At 43.1% G+C, this 12,833-nt stretch overlaps 1 protein-coding gene across 3 annotated transcripts in view; it reads left to right on the plus strand.

The window, feature by feature from the left end:
• ahctf1 (AT hook containing transcription factor 1) overlaps positions 1-12,833 on the plus strand; it is a 148,499-nt gene that overhangs the window by 20,558 nt on the left and 115,108 nt on the right. For all 3 annotated transcript variants that reach the window (XM_072512848.1, XM_072512856.1, XM_072512853.1), the window contains exon 2: positions 2,593-2,721. In XM_072512848.1, coding sequence (XP_072368949.1) covers positions 2,601-2,721 — 121 coding nt within the window. In that variant the 5' untranslated portion in view covers positions 2,593-2,600. The remainder of the gene's footprint in view (positions 1-2,592; positions 2,722-12,833) is intronic.

The following is a 12,833-nucleotide window of genomic DNA, read 5'->3' on the forward strand; positions in this document are numbered from 1 at the left end:
GTTTTTCCTCAACACGAGCAACAAATGAGACGGGTGCTCGCTCCCCCTTGAAGACCATATCCACATGTTCTGGTCGTGCCTGAAGCTGGCCAGGTTTTTTTTTTTTTTTTTTTTTCTTCATCCTTTTACACTCTTTCCAAAGTTCTAGGTATTGACCCACACAGTCTTGGTCTGTGATAGCCTCATCTGCACTGATTAGTTTCAGTAAGATTATGGCAGGCGTGATTGGAATTGCTGCATTAATAACCTGCAGACCGATTTATATTAACCTGGAAATCTCCAGAGCCACCCAATGTTTCATCCTGGTTGGAAGAGTTAATGTCTTTTCGAGATTTGGAGAGGATTAAGAGGATCCACTGAGAATTTGTTTTTGTAGATGGCAGCCATTTGTCTCTTTAAAGAAAGAGTTAATTACTGTTGACTGTTAATTTTGCTTTTTTGTATAGTTTTTATTTGTTTATTGGAGAGGTGTTGCATTATGATGCTGTATTGTATTTTGTTTACCTGCTTTCCTCTTTTGGAAATCAGTGAAAAGAATTTAAAAATAAAGAATGCAGGACAGAAACTGATTATTAGTTCCTATGTGCTTGTCATGAGCCTTCTCTCAGCTTATGAATAGGAGCTAAAACTAAATTTTATAGCCAGTTAACCATTCATTTTAAAGAACACTTTTAACACAATAAAGGCATCAGTGATGGTGAGGTGGTGGTGTAGAGGTATTGTCACTGGGCTAGTAATCCTTTTTCCTTGGATGGTGATGGCTAGCATGAGGGGACATAGCTTTAAATTGAGGGGAGATAGATATAGGACAGATGTCAGAGGTAGGTTCTTTACTCAGAGAGTAGTAGGGGCGTGGAATGCCCTGCCTGCAACAGTAGTGGACTCGCCAACATTAAGGGCATTTAAATGGTCATTGGATAAACATATGGATGATAATGGAATAGTGTAGATGGGCTTTAGAGTGGTTTCACAGGTCGCCGCAACATCAAGGGCCGAAGGGTCTGTACTGCGCTGTAATGTTCTATTGTAATCCAGAGACCCAGGGTGTGAGTTTAAAAACTCAGCTGGTTCACTAATGTATTTTAGGGAAGGGAATCTGCTGTCCTTACCTGGTCTGGCCTACATGTGACTTCAGATCCACAGCAATGTGATTGACTCTGAAATGCCCTTTGACATGAAGGGCAGTTAGGGATAAACAAATAAATGCTGGCCCAGCCAGCGGTGCCCATAGCTCTTGTAAGTAAATTTGAAAAAAAAAAGAAACTGAACTGGACTAGCCATATTGTGGCAGCAAGAGCAGGTCAGAGACTGGGAATTCTGCAGCAGGTTACTTGCCTCCTAACTCCCTAAAACCTGTCCACCATCTGCAAGGCACAAGTCAGGAGCATGATGGCATACTCTCCACTTGCCTGGATGAGTACAGCTCCAACAGCATTCTAGAAGCTTGATACCATCCAGGACAAAGCAGCCTTGCTTGATTGGCACCCATTCCACAAACATTCACTCTCCACCACTGACAAACAGTGGCAGCAGTGTGTACCATCTACAAGATGCACCGCATGAACTCACTAAGGCTCCTTTAGCAGCACCTTCCAAATCCACGACCACTACCATCTAGCAGGACCAGGGCGTCAGGTACCTGGGAACATCGCCACCTGGAGGTTCCCCTCCAAGTCGCACATTATCTTGACTTGGGAATATATCCATTCCTTTTCTGTCACTTGGTCAAAATCCTGGATCTCCCTCCCTATCAGCACTGTGGGTGTCCCTACACCTCGGGCACTGTTGCGGTTCAAGAAAATAGCTCATCACTTTCTCAAGCACAACTTGGATGGATAATAAATGTTGGCCTAGCTAGTGATGGCCACTTCCCTTAAAAAAAATAATTTAAAAAATCACGTCTGCTATAGGTATTGCTTTGAGAAATTATAACTATTGTATTTATTGGTATCTTTTGAGAGGTTAAACATTACAAAGATCTCCAAGAAAGTTTCAAACCAGTGAGAGACCGATGTAACTCTTTCTTTCATTACTGATCAATACCAGGAATCCAGGAGTCGATAAAATCCCACATCCTTGCATGCCCCTGGTCCACCATAAGCCCCAATGTTTTCCATCTCTAGGGCACTGGACTATATAGTCCGCAAATGCTGCGAAACCCCAGCAGCCCCATCCCAATGCTGCTAATAGTTTGGGGTCATACCCAGTTATAGCAGAGCAATGAACTACCCCGAGCGCAGCTAAACCCAACTCAAGTGCTACTAAATATCAGATATCTAATTCCAAATGGTGCATCCTGCATACTATTTTGCGATGTATTTTGAGCTTTAAAACTGAAAAGCATATTTAAAATATCATTTAAAGTAGTATTTGAAATGTTTTCACAGAATAATGGATAGCATTGGAATTCAACCCCAAAATATGCTTTTAATGAAAATAAAATTTGTCACAAAAATCTGTTGTTTTTATCGCTAAAGAAATTATAACAATTATAAAAATATATAAAACGCTGCTTAGTGTTTTATAAGTTATAACTGCTAAAATTCTAATTCATCTGTAACACTCCATTAATTTTGACTTATTCTATTTCAGAGTGAAGCATGTGTGAGCTCGCAGCGCAAGTCACCAGTGGTCTACTGCAGTTTCCAGAAGTGACCATTGAAGCTCTTGCTGATGACGAGTCAACACAAGATGAAGGTCTATATGGGAAAATTGCTGCAGGTACGGCAAAACTATGTTTGATCAAAATTAGCCTGTAATTTTTCATTTGTGCGTTGCATTATGGTATTTGCAGAATTTTGGTTTCATTTTTCTCCGCCTCCCTCCTGATTAGTGTCTACCACTGAATACTGCATGCTTCCACTACAAAAGCCTTTGCAGTATATTTCTAGAAAATGTGTCACTGCTTGTATATTATGCTGTTTTGCTTTATTACCTTGTGTTGGATGCTTTAGTTACAAGTTATTGATGGATTCTGGTCAATTTGTCCATGATGGATTTCAGTGTTCGTTCCTCTGGTTTCAAGATACGTATTTCTTTGGGACAACTTTCGAGAAATTAAAGTCCATTTTTATCAATACAGTACTTGCTATCTGGTAACCTGTTGTGAGTATAAACATTGGAACTAATGTTCCCTCTAAGCCAAGTGGCTGCACAGTAACTTGGGAGCTTCCACCCAGGTGCCAAACAAGTCAACCCCTTCAAGTTACCAGTGACTGCACAAAATATTAAAGGACCTACACTTCAATAAATTGCCCATCCACTACAAATAAAGATTAGACGGTATGTTCATCAGAACTGGTAAAAATGGTTTGATTTGCTGGAATCTTTCGGATGGGGAGACTTCTGTAACTGTCCCTTGCAATGAGAGCATCTCCCAATGGCTGAGGTAAAATATACAGCCAAGGCCTAAGTCTTTACAATAGCTGAACTTTTCAAGTAGAATTTTTTTTTTCTGGTTCAAGTCAAAATGTAGGAGAATGAATCTTTTGAGTATCGGGTATGCAAAGCAAGGCTCCAGTTTGTACAGATGTTTTCTAGGCTTTCCTCTATGTGGTTACATAATATGCTAAATCTAGAATGTTTTGACAGTTAAAATGCTGGAGTTTTATACAGTACTGTTTTAATTCACATGGTGAACTTATTGCTTTTCATTTGGCAAGCACCCTGTCCCACAATTCAGTACAAGGGTTACTTCAGGGTAAAATACAGTAAATGCTGTTATTCAGCCACAGTCGTAGTTTTATTGGGGCCAACTTGCGTCCAATAAAGTGCACAAACTAGATTACATTGCTTTAAACAATGTTTTGGCTTAGTTTCTTCTCTCGTTCTTCCTTTGTGATTAAAAGAATACACTTTTTACTCATTATTCCTTCCACAAGTAATTCTTACAATATTAAGTAGGACAATGGCCATTGGTTTAGGGCCAGAGTTTTCTAATCTAAATCAAAAAATATTAAAATAAAGCTGTGAGTAACTTGATATGTTTCTTATAGAATCATCAAAATCCTTGATCACTAACATTTCCCACAGAATGCTTAATCAAAGATGCTGCTGTTCTTGTTTCAGTGCCTGTCGATCTTTTTGCCCAAGGCATTTTTTAGGGGGGGGTGAACAGGCTGACCTTGTTTGTGGGCAGGGAAGGTGGCAAGGATTAGGAAAGTGATACTGCGGGGGGAGGGGAGGCTAGGCCTCCCAAATTTGATGTATTATTATTGGGCAGCAAATGCAAAGAAGATTCAGGGATGGACCCGAGGGGGGCTTTGTGGGTGAGGATGGAGACGGGCTCTTGCAGAGGGTCAGGATTGCGGGTGTTGGCAACAGCGCTGTCATGTTCTGTAGACTGGCTGAAATGAATGATGAACTACAGAACATGTAGTTTAAAATAATTTATTGTAGAACAACTGCGTGATTAGATAATTAGGAGAAATGAAATAATAAGCGACTAACACTAAACCACGATTATGGAACTACTGCAAATACATCTATCTCCCAGCACGACCTACTCCCAGATCACAGGGTCACAATGCCACCTTGTGGTCGGAGGTCATGCATAATATTATGTACAAACTTGCCTTATGCATATCATCACATCCCCTTTGCTTTGTAAAAGAAAATCATTGACAAGCATGAAATTACTTTTTCCATTTCATCATGATATGCATGACTATATACATGTTCAGATATCTTTTGTTTTACTTTACAGTCTGTTACAAGTTCAGTCTTTCTGGCTTGTGCCTTATTCTTGTAGATCTCCTCAGTGCAGAACAGGCACAGGATCTTCATGTTCGTTAAGATTTGCTGTTTGATTTTCTTCATATATTGATGTATCATCATTTTGTTGTGTTTGTGCTGTATGTTCAGATGCTTTAGGACTGCTATATGTTTCTTCTGGTGGTTGCATCACACATGGCTTGAGGCATTTTGTAGACTTATCGGCAAACCTCTTTGTAGATTTTGTTTTTCACACCGCCATCAAGCTCACGGACTCCAAACGACGAGATTTCATTACCATTATAATCTCTTAATACTATTCTGGTAACTATTTTTGGTTGCATTTGCAGCTTTTTTTATATCAGACAGGTTGATGAGGTTGGCCCTCGCACCAGAGTCAAGCTTGACTGTTATCGCTGTGCCATTTATCTTTAATGGCACCGCCCATTTATCTTTATGATTATCTGCCTTCAATTCCCCTTGCTGTAGATTGGTACGAATACATTTCTGTTTGATATAACTTGAGTCTCTCTTCGCTGGAGATCGTCTACAAAGAATGTGTTCTCTAGACACCTCTCATCAATAGCGCTGATACTCTTTGGGCAGGCCTTTTTCTTGTATAACATTGGGTCGCAAAATAATTCCTGCCATTACAGATGGAGCACATTTTTCCATAAACAAGGCATTGCCATGGCATATGCCATTTGTCACCACGCGGACACAAATTGGAGGATTGGGCAGACCGCTCAAAATGGCTGTCCGCACTGGGAGCATGTTTCTTCAGCTGCGTCAACGGCATCTGCCACCTCTTCTGTCTTCGCGTCAAAACTACGGAGATTCAACTTGTCGAGCAGCTTTGCAGCAAGATTTACTAGCGTGACATATTTGAATAGCACTTTCAAGTTGCAGGTCTCTTTCCCGCAGAAGCCACTCGCGCACTTAGTTAATCTGGTCTCGTATCATTGGCGACTAGGAGTCGATGAGGAAGCTATCAAATGCCTCTCCCATGTTCTGGGTACGCATATGGAATATATAGCGCTTGTTGGTTTTATTTTTTCGAGGGGGGCAATGCTGATTGAATTGTTTAAGCGCTTCTTCAAAGCTTTTGCTGTCATCCTCGTTTTCAAATGCAAAAGTATTGAAGATCTCAATTGCTTGGGGACCTGCTACAGTGAGCAGTAATGCGATACGCCTCTCATCGGGCTGTGCTTGCAGACCAAGGGCTGCAACATAAAGTTTAAACTGTTGCTTAAACACCCTTCAATTTCCGTCTACATTACTGGTAAACCAAAGGTGTTGAGGTGCCTAGATGTCTTTCATTCCAGGCTTCAAAGTTTTACTGCGTGTTGAGCACCAGAGGGCAGTAGTTTGCAAGGTTAGTCGCAAATGTTTGTTTCCTTTCATATCCTGTAGAGTTACCTTTAGTGGTTCAGATTTTTTTGTACAGAATCTTCAAGTTCTTGATAAATCATCAATCCTGGTACCATGTCATGTTCTGTAAACTGGCCGAAGTGAATGATGAACTACAGAACTACAGGTTAGGTGGATTGGCCATGATAAATTGCCCTTCGTGTCCAAAATTGCCCTTAGTGTTGGGTGGGGTTACTGGGGTATGGGGATAGGGTGGAGGTGTAGACCTTGGGTAGGGTGCTCTTTCCAAGAGCCTGTGCAGACTCGATAGGCCGAATGGTCTCCTTCTGCACTGTAAATTCTATGATACAGAACATGTAATTTAAAATAAATAATGTAGAACAACTGCATGATTAGATAACTAGGATAAAATAAATAATAAATAACTAACACTAAACAACTATTGTAGAACAACTGCAAATACATCTAATTCCCAGCACAACCTAAACGCCACTCCCGATAGCCCCAGGGAAGCATTCAGTGAGTCCAGTGGTGGTGGCCACGCTGAAGATCTGGAGGCAGTTTAGGCAGCATTTTAGGGAGCTGTTCGGGGGAATGCGGATCAGAGGGAATCATGGGTTCGAGCCAGGGAGGATGGACGCAAGGTTCCGGGGACGGGAAGAGAGGGTGAATAAGGAAATGAATGATCTGTTTCTGGGAGGGCAATTTGTGAGTTTGGAGGAGCTGGATGAGAAATTTGGGCTGGCGCGCAGCCAGTGTTTCAGGTACATGCAGATGCACGACTTTGCAAGGAAGGTCTTCCCGAACTTCACAATAGCACCTGCCCCCTCAATGCTGGAGGCAGTGCAGTCAGCAGGGGAGTTGGAGAAGGGTCGTCTCGGCGATTTACGGAAGGATTTTGGAAGAGGATGGGGTTAAGGCAAAGTGGGAGGGAGAGTTGGGGGTAGCGCTGGGGGAGGGACCTGTGCGAGGTGCTGTGGAGGGCAAATGCCTCGACTTTATGTGCGAGGCTGGGGCTAATACAGCTGAAGGTAGTGTACAGGATGCACCTTGCAAAGTCTAGGATGAGCTGCCTGTTTGAGGGGATGGAGGATGTCTGTGAGAGGCGTGGGTCGGGATCAGCGAATCATATACATATATATACATATCTGTCTTTTGAGTCCAGATATTGGGCACAGGCTTGCTTATAATTTTTTTTTTAATTTAGAGTGCCCAATTTTTTTCCAATTAAGGGGCAATTTAACGTGGCCAATTCACCCATCAGGCACATCTTCAGATTGTGGGGGTGAGACACTGGGAAAATTAAAACTCCGCACGGGATAGTGACCCGGGACCGCGATTGACCCCGGGTCCTCGGCGCTGTGAGGCAACAGTGCTAACCACTGTGCCACCGTGCTGCCCTAACTAGGATCCATATTCATTATATATATTTGAAGGCCTTGGTTATATTCAACTCCAAATTACTATGCAAGATTACAGTTCTACAAGAGGAAACAAAAGTGAACCTGTGACTAAAAGTGTCTTATGAATCTGTACCTACAAATGCTACTAAAAGTTTGACTTCAATACCTGACATTTAGATTACATTCCTAATTCTTAAAATTAATAGGTTAATTATAAATACAAAAAATTTGAGGAGTTGGGGAGAAATCATAAGAACTAGGAGCAGGAGTAGACCATCTGGCCCCTCGAGCCTGCTCCGCCATTCAATGAGATCATGGCTGATCTTTTGTGGACTCAGCTCCACTTTCCGGCCCGAACACCATAATCCTTAATCCCTTTATTCTTCAAAAAACTATCTATCTTTATCTTAAAAACATTTAATGAAGGAGCTTGTACTGCTTCACTGGGCAAGGAATTCCATAGATTCACAATCCTTTGGGTGAAGAAGTTCCTCCTAAACTCAGTCCTAAATCTACTTCTCCTTATTTTGTGGCTATGCCTCCTAGTTCTGTTTTCACCCGCCAGTGGAAACAACCTGCCCGCATCTATCCCATCTATTCCCTTCATAATTTTATATGTTTCTATAAGATCCCCCCCCATATCCTTCTAAATTCCAAGGAGTACAGTCCCAGGCTGCTCAACCTCTCGTCATTATCTAATCCCCTCAACTCTGGGATCAACCTAGTGACTCTCCATTGCACTCCCTCCAGTGCCAATATGTCCTTTCTCAGGTAAGGAGGCCAAAACTGAACACAATACTCCAGGTGTGGCCTCACTAACACCTTATACAATTGCAGCGTAACCTCCCTAGTCTTAAACTCCATCCCTCTAGCAATGAAGGACAAAATTCCATTTGCCTTCTTAATGACCTGTTGCACCTGTAAACCAACTTTTTGCGACTCGTGCACTAGCATACCCAGGTCTCTCTGCACAGCAGCATGTTTTAATATTTTATCATTTAAATAATAATCCCTTTTGCTGTTATTCCTACCAAAAATGGATAACCTCACATTTGTCAACATTGTATTCCATCTGCCAGACCCTAGCCCATTCACTTAGCCTATCCAAATCCCTCTGCACTTTTTGCTTTTCCACTCATCCTAGTGTCGTCTGCAAACTTGAACACATTCCCCTTGGTCCCCAACTCCAAATCATCTATGTAAATTGTGGGCCCAACACTGATCCCTGAGGGACACCACTAGCTACTGATTGCCAACCAGAGAAACACCCATTAATCCCCACTCTTTGCTTTCTATTAATTAACCAATCCTCTATCCATGCTACAACTTTCCCCTTAATGCCATGCATCTTTATCTTATGCAGCAACCTTTTGTGTGGCACTTTGTCAAAGGCTTTCTGGAAATCCAGATAGACCACATCCATTGGCTCCCCGTTATCTACCGCACTGGTAATGTCCTCAAAAAATTCCACTAAATTAGTTAGGCACGACCTGCCCTTTATGAACCCATGCTGCGTCTGCCCAATGGGACAATTTCTATCCAGATGCCTCGCTATTTCTTCCTTGATAATAGATTCCAGCATCTTCCCTACTACCGAAGTTACGCTCACGGGCCTATAATTACCCGCTTTCTGCCTACCTCCTTTTTTAAACAGTGGTGTCACGTTTGCTAATTTCCAATCCGCCGGGACCACCCCAGAGTCTAGTGAATTTTGGTAAATTATCACTAGTGCATTTGCAATTTCCCTAGCCATCTCTTTTAGCACTCTGGGATGCATTCCATCAGGGCCAGGAGACTTGTCTACCTTTAGCCCCATTAGCTTGTCCATCACTACCTCCTTAGTGATAACAATCCTCTCAAGGTCCTCCCCTGTCATAGCCTCATTTCCATCAGTCACTGGCATGTTATTTGTGTCTTCCACTGTGAAGACCAACCCAAAAAACCTGTTCAGTTCCTCAGCCATTTCCTCATCTCCCATTGTTAAATCTCCCTTCTCATCCTCTAAAGGACCAATATTTACCTTAGCCACTCTTTTTTTGTTTTATATATTTGTAGAAACTTTACTATCTGTTTTTATATTCTGAGCAAGTTTACTCTCATAATCTATCTTACTCTTCTTTATAGCTTTTTTAGTTGCTTTCTGTTGACCCCTAAAGATTTCCCAGTCCTCTAGTCTCCCACTGATCTTTGCTACTTTGTATGCTTTTTCCTTCTATTTGATACTCTCCCTTATTTCCTGAGATATCCACGGTCGATTTTCCCTCCTTTCTACCGTCCTTCCTTTTTGTTGGTATAAACCTTTGCTGAGCACTGAAAAATCGTTTGGAAGGTTCTCCACTGTTCCTCAACTGTTTCACCATAAAGTCTTTGCTCCCAGTCTACCTTAGCTAGTTCTTCTCTCATCCCATTGTAATCTCCTTTGTTTAAGCACAAAACACTAGTGTTTGATTTTACCTTTTCACCCTCCATCTGTATTTTAAATTCCACCATATTGTGATCGCTCCTTCCGAGAGGATCCCTAACTATGAGATCATTAATCAATCCTGTCTCATTACACAGGACCAGATCTAGGACCGCTTGTTCCCTCGTAGGTTCCATTACATACTGTTCTAGGAAACTATCGTGGATACATTCTATAAAATCATCCTCCAGGCTGCCTTGACCTACCTGGTTAAACCAACCGACATGTAAATTCAAATCCCCATGATAACTGCTGTCCATTTCTACATGCTTTCGTTATTTCTTTGTTTATTGACTGCCCCACCATATTGTTACTATTTGGTGGCCTATAGACCACTCCTATCAGTGACTTTTGCGCCTTACTATTCCTGATTTCCACCCAAATGGATTCAACCTTATCCTCCATAGCACCGATGTCATCCCTTACTATTGCCCGGATGTCATCCTTAAATAACAGAGCTACACCACCTCCCTTACCATCTACTCTGTCCTTCCGAATAGTTTGATACCCTTGGATATTTAACTCTCAGTCGTGACCATCCTTTAACCATGTTTCAGTAATGGCCACTAAATCATAGTCATTCACGATGATTTGCGCCATCAATTCATTTACCTTATTCCGAATACTACGAGCATTCAGGTAAAGTACACTTATGTTGGCTTTTCTACCTCTGTTCTGAATCTTAACACCTTGATCAGTAACCTCTCCTAAGTTATATTTCTTCTTAACTTTTCTCCTAATTTTACTTGTCATTGAACCCATATCTTCATGTAACAACCTGCCGCGTCGCTTACCATGAAAGTTTTTACTTCCCGTTTTATTCCTTTTAGTATTCCTGGTCCTATTCACTGAGCTCCCCTCAGTCACTGTACCTTGTACTGTCGCCCTTTTTGATTTTTGACTATGGCTTCTCTGCCTTACACTTTCCCCCTTACTGCCTTTTGTTTCTGTCCCTGTTTTACTACCTTCCAACTTCCTGCATCGGCTCCCATCCTCCTGCCACATTAGTTTAAACTCTCCCCAACAGCTCTAGCAACCCCCCCCCCCCTCCTCCCAAGGACATCAGCTCCATTCCTGCCCAGGTGCAGACCGTCCGGTTTGTACTGGTCCCACCTCCCCCAGAACCGAATCCCTCCCTCTTGCACCATCTCTCGAGCCACGCATTCATCCTATCTGTCCTGACATTCCTACTCTGACTAGCTCGTGGCACTGGTAGCAATCCTGAGATTACTACGATTGAGTCCCCTATCACTATAGCCCTGCCATTCTTCTTCCTGCCCAGCTGCGCAGCAGAGCCAGCCACGGTGCCATGAACCTGGCTGCTGCTGCCTTCCCCTGGTGAGCCATCTCCCTCAACAATATCCAAAGCGGTATATCTGTTTTGCAGGGAGATGACCGCAGGGGACACCTGCACTACCGTCCCACTCTTGCTCTGCCTTTTGGTCACCCATTTTCTATCTCCTGATATTACATTTTGTTTTTGCAGGCTGAATTTTCATAATAGATTTTATTACCGCGAATATGGTTTATTAAAGAGAATATGGTGTGCATGTCCCTGTATTTCCTGTGATGCAGATTGCATTCCGGGAAATCCTCACAAATCTAGTCAAACACACTCCAAATGGTTGAGTTGGAAGTATGTAAAGTTGAAACTTGAAGCTGAACGCTTACAAATGGAATTTTTGTTACTGAACATATGAAGACACACAGCTAAATCTATTATTATAATGTGAACCAGGGAAAATGCTTGAATTCTTGCTTTCCAAAACCTTCTTGTGATTATTAGAAATTTAATATACTATAGGGGTGGGTGTAGGTGAATTGCAGCTTTAGAAAACTATTTCAATTATGCCATATGTTGCCCTTAACACTGACAATAATTGCATCCCATATGCAACATTGAATGTGTTTATGCGTATGTTTGAGATTATCAGATGAGAGTTGGGTCAAGAATCGTATAAGAGCTGGCACTTGTTCCAGCGCCGTTGTATACTGTTTTTATTGCTGCCTTAAAGTAAAAGTATAATTATAGAAATTAGATCTTAGTGCATAATTATTTCATGCCAAACTATAATTGTAATTGAAGTTCTCACATTTCCACACTTTTATAGCTAGAACTTAAGTATAGGGTGTGTGAAATGTTCATACTGTGTCCACTTGAACAATGAAGAACATCTAAGGGTGCAATTATAGGTTTTGTCCTTACAAATTAAAGTTTTGTCTGCAGCGAGCATTTTGCACTATTCAAGACTGGGGTGTAGCACTGATGATGGTAGCCAAGAAATTAATTGGCTGAGGTGTAGCTAAGTAATGTAGTCACCAAGATACATAAGGGGCGGGATTCAAACGCACCCCACCCCCCCCCCTTTCTGGCGATTCTCCAGCCCGCGATGGGCCGAATGGCTGTCCGTTTCTTGTTTTTTTTGCCGGTCCCACCGGCGTAAATTAGTGTAGGGCGACCTCGGGGGGGGGGGGGGGGGGGGGGGGGGGGGATCTGGCCCCGGGAGGTGTCCCCACGGTGGCTGGCCGGCGATTGGGGCCCACCGATCCGCGGGCGGGCCTGTGCCGTGGGGGCACTCTATTCCTCCGCGTCGGCTGCTATTCCTCTGCCATGGCCGACGCGGAGATGAACCCCCCCGCGCATGCGCTGGGATGACAGCAGCAGCACGCTGGCGCTCCCGCGCATGCGCCAACTCGCGCCGGCCGGCGGAGGCCCTTCGGCGTTGTTTGGCGTGGCGCCAAGCCCCTTCCCCGCCGGCGTAGCCCCTGAAGGTGCAGAGGATTCCACACCTTTGGGGTGGCCCACCGCCGGAGTGGTTCACGCCACTCTTCAGCACCAGGACCCCCCGCCCCGCCGGGTAGGGGCGAATCCCGCCCAAGTTCTC

The sequence above is a fragment of the Scyliorhinus torazame genome, chromosome 1 (assembly GCF_047496885.1).
Source record: "Scyliorhinus torazame isolate Kashiwa2021f chromosome 1, sScyTor2.1, whole genome shotgun sequence".
In the NCBI taxonomy this organism is placed as follows: domain Eukaryota; kingdom Metazoa; phylum Chordata; class Chondrichthyes; order Carcharhiniformes; family Scyliorhinidae; genus Scyliorhinus; species Scyliorhinus torazame.